Genomic DNA, 19,468 nt, shown 5'->3' with positions numbered 1-19,468 from the left:
TCTACCTCCATCAGCTTTATTACTTCAATCCTTCAGCATAAGACAAACAGGGAGGAGGCAAAACACTGGAAAATTAAGTGGCTGCTTTGTTTTGTCCTTCCAATTCACAGCATTCCTTGGAAGGAAGTACATGGGAAAACTGGGTAAGACAAGCCCTTCACTGCAAGGCAGTTAGGAAGCTACACCAATAAACAAAACCTGAAGAAATCAGGAGAAAAGCACAAAAAGTGGACAGAGAGTTTCACACAGCAGCTCAGCTCTTGTGCAGTTAGAGCTGTCCAGACAAAGACCACGTGGGATTAACTTTGTTCTGCATCTTGCACCTTCAAATACACAAATCCTCTGCTACCAAGGGGAAATCAGGAGTGGCCAATACTCACACCCCAGGCAGGACCAACCCAAACCAACACAATGAGCCTGGTTTCAAGGCTGTGTATGGCACGTGGATCTGTCACGTTTCAAACCAGAGAACTCACAAGGGCTGGTTCTCCTGGTCTTCAGAGAAAGTCCTCAGAGTTACACCTACAGAAGGGTCTAATGCCCTTCTCTAAATCATTCTGTGCCTCAAACTATTGGGCCCTAAATTGTCTGAACATGAAAAGAAAATGACAGAGTGGAAGGGTTGCTCATCACTTTAGAGAAACACCTTCAGACACCTATTCTCAACTGCAGAATCAACCCAGAGAGGCACCTGCAGCAAAGGCAGAGGAGGGACCATCACCTACAGAGAACCTTCTGAACTTCAAGCCAGACACTGCTGGCCTGCCCTCCCTGGATGTTCCAACCTGCTCCCCTAAGCCCCTTTATCTCAGAACACCTCAGTCTTTTGGGAACTACTTCTTTGCATTTATTAGGCATCTACAGCACTTCTGTCAGGCTCTAAGGATTAGCTGATATCTATGTGATCAATAAAAGGATCTTTTATTTGCTTGACTTGTGGGTTTATTTCTTTGCCTGAAATGTACTCGAAGTGTACTTGACTGTACTTTCTTGCTCCAAGATTATATGGCAATCCTGGCATCAATGAAATCTGCAATGGCTGATCTTTGATCCTGGAAGACAGGATTTAAGAGCTTAAAGAACTCATGCTTTTAAGTGAAACTTGATTTCTGTGAAAACTGAAACACCGGCAAGGAATCTTCCAGCCCTAAGATGGAGAAACCTCCATCTTGTGTTATCAGAGATATTGGCCTTGGGACAGAGATTTTCTTCAAGATGTTGCTCTACAGCATTTATCAGAAAAGCAAAGCCTGAAAGCCAGAGGCAAGACAATACTCACTGTCCTGGATAGTAAACTATGGGGATATTCACATAAGATGAGCTCCAACTCGAAAAAATGCAGAGATACAATTTCTATAGGGAGACCCTGTAGTAATGTCAGTGTCCTGAGCAGAAAAGCTTTCACACTGCACAGAAACTAATGTGGTGAACAACAACTTCTGTGCATATTTGGAACTATTTTTTATTTTTCATTTTATTGAAACAAACAAACATCAATCAGCAAATATTCCCAGCTGCATAGCTGAAGTCTGAATGCAATTTCGATTCAATGGGGACTTTGGATATACAAGCTTTTTAAATCATATAAATGTAGAGATAGGGACTTGAGTGGCTGCCAACCTGGCCTTACTCAACTGTTCCTTGGGAGCAGTTTGCTAGACAAAGAGATCTTTTTTGAAACTGGAATTTAGGACAATAGACCTTGTGGTCGAGGTGCTTTCATTCCTTCTTCCTTGCACCCCAAATACTACTGTGTGTAACTTAAGAGATTGAAAGAAGGTTTTTTCTGTTAGTTTTTTCAAACAAAACAAGTTTTGCAGCAGCACCAGGAATGCTAAGCACAAGCTCCCTTCCTTCCCCTTCTCCTGTGATTTTCCATTACTTTACAGAGAAGGCAGGGAATAATGCTTGGAGGTCCCAGTACGCAGCTGCAAAGGGATGAAAATGGAAAGTATGTGATTGCTTCAATTTAGCTCATTAATCTTAAAGACTCTGTTTATGCTCTAGTGCATTAATCCAAAATAGTTTTAATTGTAAAGCTGAAAGATAAGACTACTTCCTTTTTAGTTCTTCTCAAAACAGTAGCAATTTAATATATTTACAAAACTTCAGTGTTTCTATAAATAGAAACTGTATATAGAAACTTTCTATAAGTAGCAACCATACTGTCCTCATACCTAGGAATTAAATTCAAAGAACGTCAATCATTAATATTCTCTAAATACTTAAGATAACAATCCAAATAATAAAGAGCAGAAATCACTTGTGAGGCTGCACGTGGTGCAAATGCACAGTCATTTGCTGAAGAAAAAAGGAGAAGCTACTCCCCAGAAAGCTCCCTGCCATCAGTGGGCTCGTGTGAATGCACCTCCCAGCCAGGCACTCCAGCACAGCCCTCCCTGCCCTGCCCAGAGCCACAACTGAGCACACAGGCACTGACCAGCAGCAGCATCTCCTCTGCTTGTGTCACTGGCATTTCCATGGCCATGCTGCAGAACAGAGTTGGTATGGAGTGATTTAGGCCAGCAGGGATGCCAGGAGGGTACCAAATCCTGATAACTCGAAAGCTAGATCATGTTTCTTCAGCAACTTGTTTTCCAGAAATTTCAGAGAGGGACTTATAGAAAAACAAATTATTTTACACATTTCTTCAAGTAGATTTATATCAATGCCAAAGAGCAAACAATAACGGTCTCCCAGGTGTAACTAGCAGAAAATGATGGATAAACAAAGCTAATACATTGACACTGGATCTAACTTATGCAACTGGGAAAAAGAAAGGACTGAGAGAGATTTTGGAACCATGCACATGTGACCTTTCTAGTCCTTCAGATCTTTCCACTACCAACAGACATGTCCAACTTGCTTACCAAAGGTTCTAACCTACCCCTGCAGTCCAAGTGTTCACCTGCTGCCAGGACAGCTGTCAGTGGGGCTGGCACAGCCATCAGAGCCCAGACCTCACACCTTGCCCTCAACCCCTGCACTCTGCAGCCTTGTGCCTACTGAGGGTGTGCTACACAGTACTTTTTTTCCACCACAGTTTGCTTTTTTAAGCCTGGGCAATTACAGGGGTTGGGGGGAGCTACACTAAAAGCAGTATTTTTATGGCTGTAGCATCAAGGACTCCAGAGTTGAGCAACATCAACTGACATTGTCTGTGTGAGCTTTGCCTGAACTCTCAGTGCTGACATGTTACAGTCCAATCCTTTAGTCACATGACCATCTACTCCTTTACAGAGGATTTCAATAGTAGCTTTTTGATGATGGTGCTTTTTCCAATTCTACATAACACCTTTAAAAAGTTTTAGAGGATTTCAGTGACACTCCCCAGAGGAACAGACCCAGTGCTATGTTTTGTAGTGTAGGCAGCTGGCTAAAGGACAGAGGGCCTGATGCAAGCAAAACTGCACCATTCACTCATGTGTTACTACAGACAGGAGAATTCAGGTGCAGGAGAGGCTCAGAATTACCTCAGCCCAGGGGAAAAGTTTTCACCAGATCAACCAAAGCCTGCTACCAACCACAAGATGCAAATCCACAGGAAGCCCCATGATTATTTACTTCTTAGGGCTACCTCATTTCCAAGGCAAGCACAGCTCATGCTCAACCACTGAAGATATCTGTTCCTTATATAACTCCTCTTCCATCTATTGCAAGAGCTGAAAACATGCAGGAAAAGAAACAAGAGGCTTCAGAAGCAGGCAAGCATGGCAAATGCACCTAAACGTGGCCTCTGGGAATTAGCAACCATTCTTGCATCAGATTCTCAGCAGGATGCTAAGCAACTTGCTTCAAACACAGAGGGGGTTTATTTTTATTTATTTACTTCACATTTGTTTATTAATCATTTTCTTTCATTTTACCAGAGTTTGGCTTGCCAATCTGGAATGTGATTTGCAGGAAGGCTGGGCACTCAACAGCTGTGACAGAGGTCAGAACAGCTGGGGTTTGAGCAAGAGCAAACCTTCAACTCCCTGAAAAAAGATCTTGAGTCTCATGAATTTCAGTCTTGGCATCCCGAATGAGTCAAAGCTTTTCCACCAGCTCCTCTAGCCTGTGAGCCCCTGCCTGCAGAAGGGGGACTGCTGCCCACTTCCACATCACTGAGATGCAGGGCAAGCAAACTCACTGCCTGCCCAGCACTGTTACAATGAGCACTCTGAGAAAAACCGGTGAGGATGCTGATAATTTGAAATTCAGAACAGGTTTTGAACAGTAGGCAATAAACAGCTCTGGACCATACATGGAACAAAAGGTTAAACTAAATTACTGAATAGCTGCTCGTTAACTCAGCTCTTACTGTTATATGCATTGTGTGAAGACAGCAAAGGGAGAAACAATGAATGTATCTATAGAACAATTTAATTCCTATCATACTTTAGAGGTGAAATCTCTTGGTTGTCCCCACTTACTGTGTTTTTGTTTCCACAGTGCAGTTTTGAAGCATGAATTGAATTCATTTCAGATGAAAGTAAACTGGGAGATGTGCTCCAGAACTGCATCTAATGTCCCTCAACCAATTTGGCAAATTTAATGAGGTTAAAAAACAATGCAGAAGTGAGGCAAATTAGGACACTAACTTCTGCAACACTTCATGATGCTTGGCTTTACAATTTCACTCTTTTTTAACAGTTCTTTTTATGTAGAATATCTCTGTAAAAGAAATTGTTTCACAAATCACTGTTCTGAGACAGAAGCAGATGATGCCTCAGCCACTGAAGGGAATGGAAGTGCCAATGCTCTGCACATCTGTCCCTGTACTTTAGTTCTGTGGAAGAGGAAATTTAATGCAGATGGACTTGACACAATTAAGAATATCCCCCAAGCAGAAATGCAACACTCCTCTCTGACATCTCAGATCCTGAGCCTGACCTTGTAGGAAAGACCCAATCACCGCAGTGCCACACAAACACACCTTTCTCACTTCTGCTTCAGTGACTGACAAGCATCACTGCCTTCATACAAGCTCCATGTTCTGTGGTTTCAAAACTGCTGCTTATGCAAGACTGAGGATGTCTTTCTCCCCTTTTATTTTAAACAGATTTGAGTTGTGGCAGCAGTTGTGACGACTGCACTGAACTTGGGCTATAATCCCTCAGAGTATTTCTTAACTTTCAGAATATATTATTTGGCTTGCAGAAGGAATTCTGTTCTTGCAGTTGGAAGGTAGAGTAACCCATATATATGATTAGAGCTGTTTGCACATTTGGACCATGCACAGGATGTAGTCAGATAAATGCTTTTCTGTGATGAAATACAATGTTTTGGAGTATTTTTAAAAATATGACAACTGTTTGTATATAGAAGTATGAACCAAATGTATTAGGAGGTCTATTATCTCTCAGAAAGTAACTTCACTCAGGAGTTAATTAGGTTCATGAGAGGCAAACTGAAAAAAAGAAATGCAAATTGCCAAGCTACACACATGTATAGAGAATACTGAAGGTGGCTAACAATTGTGTGGGCTTCCAGAAACACAGGTATGAAACCCAGTATTTGCTTAGTGACTCTCCCTGAAGTCCTCGTTCCCTATCTTGCAGCAAGTAAGGTCCCAGAAATCATTAACATCCTGAAGACAACAACCAGATGTCCCCTGTGACCCTTTGCCACAGGGCACAGTTAAGGCCCCAATTCTGCAGCTGGAGAGAACCCCCACTTCCTACAGCTGCTGTGTGCAGTCTGCTCAGTCTGCCCTGCCACGTGACCACTTGGATGTCTTGGATCTTGGGAACCCTGGGAAATGAAGACAAACAGAAATAATAGCATAAAAAAATTAGCATGGGTTCCATAATTTAGAAAATCTGACTGAAACATGATGGGTCTGGGTTTTAAATGTAGTGCCTCCAATCCTGCAAGCTTCTCTGCCTCCTTTTTCAGAGACCTAAAGTATTACAGGGAGAAGAGCTGAATTCACATTATCTGTGATAGTACCTGGCTCCCCCAGGAGTAAATCCTGGGGCTTTAGTCAGTGAGTTAACAAGTTAGGTCTGTTCAAGGAGGCTGCAGCCCCTCCCACTGGAACGTCTCCCTCTGGGCAGCAGTGACAATGCATTCAGTTTGCACCCGCCCTTCGAGGGGCTCTGGGCTTTCTCAGCAGCCTGAGAAGTATGTGACACTAACCATGCTATAAAGGTCAGCACTTCCATTTCTTCTTTTTCACAAAACCAGTCTTCCAGTAGATCCTAAAAAGGACCTAAACAGCAGACTTTTCAGATGGTGAAATTTTCTGCACGTCCAAGGACTCTTAACTGGGTCTGTAATTCAAGACTGTAAATGGCCCAGGTTGCATTTCACTCCTCTGAGGTACAGAAGGAATGAAACCAATGAAAGTTTTCTGTGGATAGAAAATTCACAATTCCCAGCCTCATGAACAGTGTAAATGCATATTTGCACCATTCTTTCAAACAGGCAAGACAACTAAAGCACAGTGAGAACAGAAAGTTCACTCCCATCTTCTGCCAGACATTTATAATGATTTCTCTCTCTGTGAATCTCAAGCTCCCAAAGCTAATAAATGGTCCTTGCAGCTACTTTTCAGAAATACTCAACTTAGTATGTCCTTATTTTCTGATGCTGTAAATAGTGTTCAGCAAACTGAGGAATTCTCTACACCATCCTGAACACAACATCACATCAGCTCTCAACTTCTGAAGAGAGTCTGCAAGCTCTTAGCATGAAATACTGCCAAAAATGCTGCATGGAATTAAAGGTGGCACTGAAATGCAAAGCAAACTATGAAGAGGGATAGGGACAAGATTCTTCAAGGGAGAAATAGCAGATGATGGAGAATGCACATTGTTATTCAAATAACAATGTTATTAAATATTGTTATTAAATAACATTTTTATTAAAATAACAATGAGCATTGTTATTTTAATGAGACAAATATCTTGTCTCATTTCACAGACAAGCATTGATGTGTTATTTCTCCCTTCCAAGCTGCTCAAATAAACAGTGCTGCTGCCAGCTTGTATGTCAGGAAAACTGCTTATGTTCTGACTGGCAATCCAGAAAGCCCATGCACTCAAGGCCTGATTACTGAAGACTAATACAGCAAATTTAAAGGGTAAATGTGCTTTGTGCATTCAGCACATTCTTTTCAAAGCTGTTCCATTAGTAATACTGAGAAATGCTCAAGTACCTTCACCAGTGACATACTCAAAATCACAGCAGCAGTTAGCTCTAAACATTTATTTGCTGCCTTGAAAGCAGAATCACAGAAAAATGAGATTTTCATTAAGACAGACAGTTGTTTGAATTATGAAAAGGTATATTTGATCCATTAGTTCTCCTGCAATTTAAAGGCATACAGAGAAGTACCCAATAGCCAGTGCTTTCCAAGCTTTTTACTGCTAATTATCCTTCCCAAAGATGCACACTCCACCCTCTTTTTCAACAGAAGATCTCTACTGAGCTTACACATAAAATACAGAAAATGCTTGGAACAAACTGAAGCACAGCACGTGTTCACCCAAACTGACTTCAGCACTTGGCATGAGCATCCTGAAAAGATGGCAGTATAAACACATAACTGAGTGTCTCGGTTTGAGGGGAAAAACCAAAATGTTTTACCCACAAGCAGGGGAGGGGCTTCCTCTACAATAATCACACTACTCTTTATCAAATTTAAGAAAAGGAATTTTAATACAAGAAGGATAACTGCTATATATATATATATATATGTAAACAGACTAGTGCAACTCACTTCCTCAACACCATTAAGAGAAAAAAAAAAACCAACAACAAAACCCAGCAGGTTTTCCTCCGGGAGAAAAGGTTATACTTAAGTGTCCTTGTCACAGCCCGGCTGGCTGCAGAGTGAGTTTCAGTCCCTCTCCAGCGAAACAGACGAGCAGTGGGCTTTCAGATGGACTCAGTCTCTTCCCCCTGTGTTCCCCGTCCAAGAAGCAGAAAGGTACGAGCAACCAGCAGCAAATCCAAGGCAGGCAGCAGCACGGCAGGAAAAGGTGGTCCGAAGTAGGCAGCGGCAAGACAGCCAGGGAAAACCCCAGCAGTAACCAGCAGGGCAGCCTGCCTCCTTGGAGCCCCCACTCCCCCGTTCCGCCGAGCCAAGACTCAGGAGAATATCCAAAAAAAAACCAAAAGAGACAAACCTGCCACCAACCCCAGCGATCACAGTTAACTGCTTCTTTTGTTAACCGCTGGCCTGGGCAGTTAAGTGGCAGGGGAGAGAATTTACATAATAATCTCAAACTACAACACTGAGTAAAAAGTTTCATCATTAGATTAAAAGAATTTTAAAAAAAGTATTATTAGAATATCTTATTAATATTATAGTATTGATAATTGGTTTTGTGTTATGTTTTTAAAGGGCATGGAAAGTGTTGTGTGTCCTACCCCTATATATTAGGAGCTGCTCAGACATGGAAATTGATTTTATCATCTTGCTCCTTTGCAGCACTTTCTCAAACACAAACATAATTGAGTGGACAGCCTGAACTCTGCCATGAAGCGTTTCAGTTCGTGCTGATCTGTACCTGGTTTCACTGCCCTCATCACCGCCCGCGACGCCTTCAGCACGGCCTCGTACACGGCCCTCTGGTCAGCCGTGAACCTCCCGCTGGCTGGGAAGGTGCAGGTGATGTCAGAGCCATAGCAGTAATACTCTCCTCCCATATCAAACAGGCTGCAAAGGAAACACAGGAGGAAGAAAGGAAAAGTGAGTCCCAAAGAAGCAGTAGAACATGTAAGAGTAGACCCTTTTCTTGCTCTGTGTTTAAAATCATCAGCCTTTTGGTAGTTTGCCACGTAGTCACTAATTGAATGCTGTTCCTCAGTAACATGAGACAACAGTTCCTTGGAATCTCCCAGCAGAAGGGTATCTGCGTCCCACATGGCTTAGATGGACACCCTGATGGGCTGTGCTGGTCCTGGATGGAAATGCTGAGCAAACACAGGAAGGAAAATAAAAAAGTATATGAGAAATCCACTTCAATTTCTTCAGTTTCAGTTTCTTGGACCTCTTCTCAGAAAAAAAAAGGTTCTTTTTTTCTTTTCTGAGAAATGCCACCACCACATAAAGCATCCAGCACCCAAACCAGATTCCCACTTAACAGAGAAATGTTAATTATGTCATTTTGTATGAAAGTGTCAAAACACATCCGATGGTTTAAATACAATGTCCCCAATAAAGGCTGAGTACCATTGCTCACAGTGTAGACCTTCCATTATACAACCTTGCCTACCAGGAATTGAAGGAACAAGCATTATGGAAAGATCCAACCAAAGTATGTGTAGTACAGTTTTCTGCATCAAAGGCAGAGAGAAAAAAAATTTTATGGGGACAAAAACATTGACTTACCTCTTGAGAAGCATAATTATTCTATACATGAATAAATGACTCACCACTCATTGCTCAGCTGCCAAAAACCAATCCATAGGAATAGAAAGTGTGACTCTACAACCTGTGAGGGCCATGTTAGATATTTGCAAGGCTTCACAACCCTACCCTGATAAGGCATTGCACTGCTTTCAGCAGGCTCAGAAATCAGCAAATAACCAAATAACCATTTGGACCAGAGAATAACCCCTTTAGTTCATCCTATATTGATTACAAGAAGGCACATTTTACATCTAAGACTTTGGTCTTGACACACAGGATTTGTGTGATCTCCTGATTTCTAAGGTAATGAGTCAGAGTTGAAATAATTTAAGTCTTCTTCCAACCACCCCAAACAGCTATATGAGAGGTGGATCATCATGAGAAATACAATTTTCCCTCACTGTGCTTGAAAACCTTGGAATTTTCTTCCTCTTGCTGCTTTTTCATGGCAGGCTCAGTCAGACAACACAAGCAGAAGTCAGGGCACTGCTCTGGGGGCCCCTCTGCCACTGAGCCCCAGTTGCAGCAGGGATTAGGAAAACTGTGCAGCACAGCTCCATCCCAGCCAGCAAACCAAAACTAGTGTGGCCAGCAGGCCCAGGGCAGTGACCCTTCCCCTGGACTCTGCCTTGGGGAGGCCACACCTTGAGTGTTGTGTTCAGTTCTGGGGCCCTCAGTTGAGGAAAGAGATTGAGGGGCTGGAGCGGGGCCAGAGAAGAGCAACGAGGCTGGAGAAGGGACTGGAGCACAAGTGCTGTGGGGAGAGGCTGAGGGAGCTGGGGGTGTTCAGCCTGGAGAAGAGGAGGCTCAGAGGTGACCTCAGCACTGTCTGGAAGTGCCTGAAGGGAAGTTCTGGCCAGGTGGGGGTTGGTCTCTTCTCCCAGGCACTCAGCAATAGGACAAGGGGGCACGATGGGCTCAAGCTCTGCCAGGGGAAATTGAAGTTGGAGAGCAGAAAAAACTTCTTTGCAGAGAGAGTGCTCAGGCATTGGAATGGGCTGCCCAGAGAGGGGGTGGATTCCCCATCCCTGGAGGTTTTGAAACTGAGCTTGGCCGTGGCACTGAGTGCCATGATCTGGTAAAGGGACTGGAGTTGGACCAAGGGTTGGACTTGATGACCTCGGGGGTCTTTTCCAACCCAATCCATTCTATGATTAAATGTGCCTAGGTAAGGATAAATATGCACTCAGCTGCTCACCATTTCCAGCACACCTGCTCCTGAAAGCAATGGACAGTGAGTAAACAAAGGCAATGAGGATAAAGCTGAAGAATATTTCAGCAGACTCTTCTTGCTGCGTTGCATACACAGGCACATACTCAAGAAGATTTACTCCAAGAAACTTTAAAATCCACCCTGCAATTTCCTCCATGAACAAATCTTTGCACTGAGAGCAAGCCCTGCTGAGGTCACTGCCAGCCTACCCAAACTGGGCAAGGTTCACCTGCACAGAGACTTGTAGGACTGGAACTTCAGGAACATACCCAGTGGTTACAGATGCAGAGCTGCACAAGGCTTAAAGCTGCAGGAGCAAACTCCTTAGGAGAGCTACAGAGACCTGCAAAGTTACTTATGTACACACTAAGCCAATACAAACATTATGTATGTTCACTTAAACATGAAACACAGAATGTTATAACAAAGTTGCTAATTGAAAAAAAGGATACACAACAGTCAGAAAATGTCAGATGCACAGCGTGAAAAAAATATCAGACACCAGCATAGCAACTGTACACCAGCCTAGCCAAACCTCAGAATCAGAAACCCCATCAACACTGCCTAAGTTTTGATTTTATGGTTAGACTTGCTTCTAAAAATAACTAAAAGATACTCACAGATAATCTATGGATACAGAAAACTAGTTGGAGCAACTAAAAGTCATGTAAAAAGCTGCTACAAGCTGTAGGTACAGATTTCAGAGCAGTTCTAAATCTTTTAACCCACTCCAGACTGACCCTTTGAAAAACACAAATAGAATTCCGTGGTGCTTTGTGGGATCTGCAGCAGTTGTGTGGCCCAACCCTTTTGCATTCACAAGTGCAAATACCCAGTCAGCATGGGGACAGCAAAGCTGTGACCAACAACATCCAAACTCCTTGTCCACATCTCCTGGAAGTTGCTATCCTTCATATGTTTTACCTGGAAAATAGTTACTCTGAACTAACCAGAGGTAAAATTTTAGCTATGTCTTTAACCTTATCAGCATTTTCTCAAACCCATTCATCACTCAGTGGCTGTTAAATATTTTTTTCAAGTTACTGGGGCACTGAGTAATGGAAAAAAAAACATCCCAGAGCTGACGGTACACCAAAACAAGGCTCACAAGTTAGGAAGCACCATTTGTTCAGGTTTCTTGGCCTCCAGACAAGAGGAGACATGAGGGAAGATGATCTTTCAAATTCCACCACAGAGCACAACAGCCCATCCAGGCTGGATGCTTCAGTGAGAAAGCATCCAAACCAAACGGGGCATTTGGGAGATACTTTGGCTCTTATGGGCAATTCTCTGCCATTTAACTTCAGTTGGGAACACATCCATTAGTTCAGATGTTGCCCAAGACATGGAAATAGCCCAAATATTGTAGTTATTCTGAGAAAATAATGGAAGCCTGAGAAGATCCCAGTTTTTTATATTTGGTTGCCAGGGAAAATAAGTGGTGAAGCACATTTAATTCAAATAAAATGCATGACTGGCTACTATCTTCTCCTTTTTTCTAAGTGGAAAAAAAATCTAAAACAGGTTCCTTAGAAAGAATACATTTATTTTATCCTGAAGTAAGAAGGTAAACTGCTAGTGAAAAAAAGATATTATTAGTGTATTCCAGTATGTTCTCAACTGCATGTACAAAATTACTTGCCTGATAGTGCAATGTTAAAAGGGTCATGTACAGAAGCAGCTATTTAAAGTTATTTGGACTGTTATCAAATGTAGCAGCAATAGGAACAAATTAAATGCAAAAGTGAAAATAGGCCATATATGCATCTTGATCTATGGCTTATGTTTTAATAACTGTTTAAGACAGATTAACATATGCAATAACCTAATAAAGATTCTCCAAACACTATTATATTTGCCTTTTAGATAAATTAAGTGCCAGCAGCCTGCATACGTTGCCTATTACAAAACTTAATTTTGAATTCAGTTTTCTGCTGAATGAGGTAAGATTTCACCCCAGAACAACCCTCTCTCCACTCGTTTTTCAGCACGAGTGCAATTGTGAATTGCTGATCAATGAGGCTCTCAGGTTTCTGAGGCATTTGAAAGGGATGGTGGCTGGAGAAGGAATGTGGCTGACCACAGAGATGCTTGGTTATATGTCAATCTCCTCACTGATTCAGCTTGAAGCAGAGGCAGTCAGCTCAACCTCTTTCAAAATCTTCTGAGAGAGATCCTAATCACAGAATCATAGAATGGATTGGGATGGAAAAGACCTTCAAGATCATCAAGTTCAACCCTTGGTCCAACTCCAGTCCCTTTACCAGATCATGGCACTCAGTGCCACGGCCAATCTCAGTTGAAAACCCTCCAGGGATGGGGAATCCACCCCCTCTCTGGGCAGCCCATTCCAATGCCTGAGCACTCCCTCTGCAAAGAAGTTTTTTCTGCTCTCCAACTTGAATTTCCCCTGGCAGAGCTTGAGCCCATCGTGCCCCCTTGTCCTATTGCTGAGTGCCTGGGAGAAGAGACCAACCCCCACCTGGCCAGAACTTCCCTTCAGGCAGTTCCAGACAGTGCTGAGGTCACCTCTGAGCCTCCTCTTCTCCAGGCTGAACACCCCCAGCTCCCTCAGCCTCTCCCCACAGCACTTGTGCTCCAGTCCCTTCTCCAGCCTCGTTGCTCTTCTCTGGCCCCGCTCCAGCCCCTCGAGCTCTTTCCTCAACTGAGGGGCCCAGAACTGAACACAACACTCAAGGTGTGGCCTCCCCAAGGCAGAGTCCAGGGGAAGGGTCACTGCCCTGGGCCTGCTGGCCACGCTAGTTTGGATCCAGGCCAGGATCCCATTGGCCTTCTTGGCAATCTTGCTTTATGGCATTTTGTGGGGAGAAAAAGCAACAAAATCCTCTCTGCCTTCATTTCAGGGTGAAAAGAGCATGATGCACAAAGCAGATTTAAAAGTCAAAAGATCTGGGCACCCTCTAAAAATTCCATGTTAGTGTTTCAATTTGTTTTCTAGAACTTTTATGAAGCTATACCACAAGTAAACGATGCACAGCAAAAATAGCCCAAACTTCTTGGAAATACGGGCATAGCCCTCTCTCCTAACCAAGGCCTCAGTTCTGTGTATACACACAATCTTTCCTCCAAAACATATTGCAAAATACTGTAAACATTGCTAACTAAAACTGAACAATGCAAACTATAAGAAAAATCAGATAGCCTGTCAACTGCTCTACTGACAGAATGCCTTGTGTATGTACCAGTAATACAACCTTAGCCAAGAGCATCAAAAAACAAGCTGCCTTTTGCCTATTTTACAAGTCATCTTCAAAAATTACTACGAGCATTTAATTCCTTGCACAGGGAAAAATCTGAAACCACAGCTTTAAATCATTTTGTACATAAAACAGTACCACAGTCCCAAAGGAGGAGGAAGGTGTGCCACGTGCAGAAGGCTTGGCTGGCCATGCCCCTCCTTGCAGGAGCTGCTCAGCCCCTCCCCAGCAGGTCCCAGTGCCCCTGGCAGCAGCCCTTCCACCCACCACTCCACTGGGGTTCAGTTCAGGGACCCAGGAGGGGAGTTGCAGGAAATATTTCAGGTCCTGTCAATTTTAAAGTGAATACAGGCTTGTAAGTCAAAACTGGAACTGAAACACTACATGACATGATGAGCAAAAGCTCCTTTCCCCTCCTGTCCCTCTGCAACAAAACGGATGAGTAAGACATGGCTGTGTTACTTCCACAGAATATTGGCACCACAAAATGCAAATTTATAGTTACATTTTTGGCTTTCAAGCCAAGAAAAATAAAATTTATTTTGATACTGATTTTAGCTTTCTTAACCTCTGACTGTGAAGCATCATGAAACACTTTGCGTAACACTTTAGATTTGAACACTGGACTATAAAGAGTCATGGTTCTTTCCTTCATAAAGTCACTGTATAGCATTTTTTAAAAATAAAGCCTCATCTTCCTCTAAGCATGTGTTTTAGTTTTATAGGCTTGCTGACACTTTTATTGTCAAATAATTTGAAACTGCCAGGCAATGAAGCAAATTATGGCCAATATCACAATGGGAAGCGATACTTTATTTGGGATATCTGAGCCATGTGCATGAATTGTTATGATCCAACCACCAACCCAACCCAAAGACAAGCTTTTGCAGGCATTTCTTGGGAAGCCTACAGTTACTCCCACTAGCTAATACATAAACCTGTCACTTCCCTGCTCCACAGATCTGCTTGGTCTGTACATCAGAACTAGATCTCCCCACAATAGTTATAAAACAGTTATTGTTCTGCACTGTTAATGCAGCAGAGCACTGACTGGGGTGAAACCCAGGTGGATCTCCTGGTGCAACACACCCTGGCACCTGGACTGAGCATCACCTCCCTGCAGCCCACGTCCTTCCAGCTTCTGTTCCCAGGACAAAATCTTCCCTTCCCCTGGGTGGGTTTGCAAGACTAGCAGTGAGAAAACTGCTATCACTGTATCTTACCGTGCCCTCTTTGCACCTCGGGCTAAACAGGTGTGAATAGTGATGCACTTTACTCAGCAACACCTACTGAGGCATTAGGGTTCTGAGCCATCATTAACCAACTTACCTACCTATGAGCAGCCACACAGAACTGATGCCAGCCCAGTCCCAGGACAGCAGGAAGAAAGGTAGATTTGACATTTTCCTCCTCTTCTTGCAGTAAAAGCAAGTGATGCCCAGCTGGAGATTTATTCCGTGTGAGCTCAGCATTCTCTGCTCTGAGTTCACAGAGAGCGCTCTGTGCTTTACACCTCACGCAGCAATTAAATCCTCACATACCAACAGAATCCAACCATTTGGTTGGTTAAACACTTCAAGGCAATTTCAAGCTTAAGGGAACTAGGTATCAGCATTTATGTGAGATACATTTTGGAGACACGCCAAGTGATTGGGAAATAGGGTGGTTTAATAGCACAGCACAGGAATGAATTACTGTAAATGATATCACAAAGAAGAAAATGCAGAGTTAAGTGACACTCACTTTTTCATGCATCCTGACTAGCCAAGGGTTATCAATTAAAAAAGCAGCACTGAGTAAGATAACATTGCAAACCCCAGCAGGAATTGAGACAGTACATAGTCCTACCACGCTCAAGAAGGGTTTTTTCAAGAGAAGCCCAGCTGTGACCATCTTCCATCTGCCATGGCACACAGGGAGCTTGCACTGGCTGTCTTGAAGCCAGGCCTGGCTCACTGATTTAATACCAGCTTTTTGTCGTCAGCACTCCTTGGGTCAAGAAGAACCTTAAAAAAATGCTAGAGAATACTTTTTGTGGAGGAAATGGGATTCTGGGTATTCACAAGAAATTGTCAAGTTTTTGTTTCAGCCTCCTGTTCAGAAGAAGAGCCTGCAGCCATACAGGTAATGCAGCCACAGAGACACAAAATGAATACATGACTACTCTCCATCTAACTTTGATTTACATAACCACATGACCTCTCATTTGTTTTCTGTCCCCAGCCATGTCTTTTCATCTTGTCTGCCTTCTCCATGACTTTCCTATCTTTGCCTCTTTTTATAGCACTGTCTCACTTCAGGTTTTCTCAAACTATCTCAAAGATAATGGGAGGCTTGTCTCAAACTCCTCTCACAGAAGATGACAAGATATGTCACTAAGCTTTGCTTAGATAGAAAGAGGGTGACAAAAATAAATAAATGTCTCTACACTGAACTTTGAAGGAGAGAGGATTGCATGCCTGTGCCTCTACAATTCCAACTACAGGCACTTCAGTGGCTGTAGCAAGAAGACACAAAAGTTTGAGCTGGCTGGATTAAAAAGGGATGACAAAAAAAAAAAAGCAGCCAAAGAAAAAAGCCTCACCAGGAGTTTGTGCCCTGCATGCCCAGGGTTTCCTCTCACTGCCACCGACAGAAACACTGCTCACAGAAGCAGAGTGGTGGTGGGAGCTGAGCCTCTGCTCTGCTGCTCCAGCAGTGCACGGCAGTGTCCTCTCTCACAGCGATCTGTGCCAAGCCGAAGACCATCAGATCCATTTCTCCCACAGGATATGAAATCTCAGTCTCACTGAATCCACCAAACAAGCTGCATGTAAGAGCTGGTTCAGTAAACACCCACGTACTTGGGAAGATTTTATGTGCTATTTTCATACACAGGTTAAGGAGGAGTCCCTTGCTTACAGCATTTATCTCTGGAAGAAATCTATGACAAGATCCTTAAGTTTCTGCACTAAATAAACCAATTTCCATGATCAAACATAAGCCCTCTTCCACCCCCCTGCAGTTTGCATTAATACCTTCTTAAAAATGTCGTTTGCCCAGAGCAAAGAGCTGAAAAACCTTCTGATTGGCTTGTTCACAGCTAAATTCACCCCTGAGTGCCTTCTCTGTGTTTCTGCTAAGCAGAGGGCTGTCTCTGACACAGAGGTCCTGCACAAGAATAAAGACCTGAGCCAGTACTCTTGGGCTGGGAGAAGGAGGCCAGAGCAATGGGGACTCCTCATGATGCCAAAGGCCAAGTGTCAGAACTGCCTAAGCAACCTCTGCCAGACCCTCACTGACAGGGCAGCAGAGAGCAGGAATGGGCACAGGTGAGGTTCTGCCTAAAGGGTTACCTGTTTGACTTGTCTTTTTGCTGGATGGATGATTTTTTTCCTCTCTTTACCATCATGATTATTATTATCTATTTTTAACTGGCATATTTAATAAGCAACAGTACTCTCTTTAGCAGAGACAATTCTTTGCTGAAAAGTCAACAGAGATGGCAGCAAACCCCAAGTTCTGGCCAGTTTCCACCCCGTAGGAGACTCCCCGCTGGAAAGGCAGTGTCTGGGGCATTCATGGCTGAGCTGACTTGCTCAAACAAAGAGCAGGGATGTCAGAGCTGCAGGGAAGAGAAGGGAGCATGCAAGGAGAAACCTGTATTGGCAGCTGAGTACTTCCCAATCAGAGTGATGACAGCAAAGCTCATTAGCTCCTCTCCACAATGTGTGATACCAGCAGAGGGTAAGAACAACACAGCTACATTTGCAAGTTATGAAAAATTCTGCAGCTAACTAAGTCAGCCCATTTCTAGGTGTCTACTGGGAAGTGGAAGGTACCTCCTGAAAGGGAATTGTAAAAGTTTGCTGTTTCTAATATAGGCCACTATTCTTGGTGCTGACACTTGGAATTATGAGCCTTAGCTTTCAGTAGTTGTTTTTGGACACTGACCTGTGTTGCCTTGACAAACAACCATCAGAGATCACAGGAGGTGAAGTGTCAGAACTTACTTAATCATTTTTACTGTAAATACTGTCAGGTTTTCTTGTGTGTGTATGTGCAAACTCACACACGTGTCTATGCAAGGAAAACCCAAATACTCCCAATTTCTTTCCAAGACACACAGTGAGCCAGTGTCCAATGGCACAGGTTCATTTAGTTTTTTTAGACAATGGTTTTTTTGGTGATTGTTCAAGCAACCTCAAATGGAGTCTCAGAATACAGAAGTTGACAACTGAATGAAAACCCCCTGACAAGACAGTTGTTGGCCTTTCCATGGACACATCCACATGTCCAAGCCAAGTGCACAGCAATGAAGGCAGCAACCAGTATTTCAGAAAGGGAGGCTGCCCATTCCCCAGCTGAGTGTGCTATTTTGCCAGTAGGAATATTTCTTTCCTCTTCAGAAGGGGCACCCACTCCTCATGGCAGCACCTCAGGTCAGAGGGTACAAACACTCTTGCCTTAAAGAGCTAAAGCCTCAGCCCAGATGTGGAGCAGAACCACAGCAGAGGGACTCCTGCTGAGCTCTGCCAGACTGGGCCTCTCCCAAGGGTAACCAGTGGTTCCCTGAACAGACACAAGACCCAGCACTGCCCTGAACACAAGGACTGGGAATCATGTTTGGTTCAGGGGGGGACACAAAATTGTTGGGGACTAACTGTGCCTTCCCTCTGAGCCACACAGGGGTTTAAAAGCCAGGCAGACTCCCTGAAAAGTTGTATTCTGACCTACACAATTGAGTTCCCACACCAATGAGAAAGGTTTTGCTACTGAAATCCATCCAAGACTAGCAATAGCCATCAAGATTCATGTATGAAAAAATCACTCTGCCTGTGTGTATTAAAGACCACCATAAAAAGTGGATTACACTAAACAGCATTTATAAGTGACCCATATTAAATTACCAAGTATTAAAAAAAGAAACAAGGCTTTATTCTGCTTGTTTTCCTTGAAGAGGTGGACACTCCAGTCAAATCCATCCAACAGCAGCCAGGTTTTTTCAGACTACACTGGGAATGCAAAGCTAAAACTATGACTGATAAACCTCACAGGTGACAACTAAAAAGACATTTCACAAATAGCCAGCATAAAATTAAGAGGCAGACTATAACACAGCACTTAAAGGAAGGCTAAAATTTGTCACAGCAAGCACACTATTAATACTTACTGACCTCTGCTTTAGTTAAAAGCCTTACACATTTCTGACAGCAGGTAACTTCACAGCCTGAATTAATCAGTACTAACAGAACACATTCAATTAGAGCAAAATTATTGTTAATTCTAGTAAATATATTTCTCTATTTTTAATCAAAACCATTTTTCTAGATTAGCATAAAATTAATATAGTCTATAGGTCCAATGAAATGAAAAATACTACACTTGATGAAAATAGTAAATACTAATCAAACCAGAGGAATCAAGCCCAAGGAATTATTTCAGAAATGGATAGCCAGTTGATTTTGCAATCAACCAGTAAGTAGTAGCCATGTACTTTGTATTATTATTAGAAACAAAACCATTGCTAACAACAAGTTGTTTCAAAACTGCAGACTGAAAAGTTAAAGCTAACCATAATTTTTGCATATTATTACAGCACTGAACTTTAAAATGCATAAAAATGCACAAGGCCAAATGAAAATAGTAGGCTCACCCACATAAAATAGTGGAGCATTTACACCTGACACATTAACATCCTGAGATCTTAAG

At 43.0% G+C, this 19,468-nt stretch overlaps 1 protein-coding gene across 1 annotated transcript in view; it reads right to left on the bottom strand.

Annotated features, from left to right (window-relative positions):
* The window catches only part of PEPD (peptidase D), a 153,042-nt gene that overhangs the window by 30,467 nt on the left and 103,107 nt on the right, over window positions 1–19,468 (bottom strand). The window contains exon 12 of the mRNA XM_071567681.1: window positions 8,502–8,650. Within this exon, the coding sequence (XP_071423782.1) occupies window positions 8,502–8,650 (149 nt within the window). The remainder of the gene's footprint in view (window positions 1–8,501; window positions 8,651–19,468) is intronic.

The sequence above is a fragment of the Pithys albifrons genome, chromosome 12, assembly GCF_047495875.1.
Source record: "Pithys albifrons albifrons isolate INPA30051 chromosome 12, PitAlb_v1, whole genome shotgun sequence".
NCBI lineage: Eukaryota > Metazoa > Chordata > Aves > Passeriformes > Thamnophilidae > Pithys > Pithys albifrons.
This window is presented reverse-complemented; position numbering and strand designations above follow the sequence as displayed.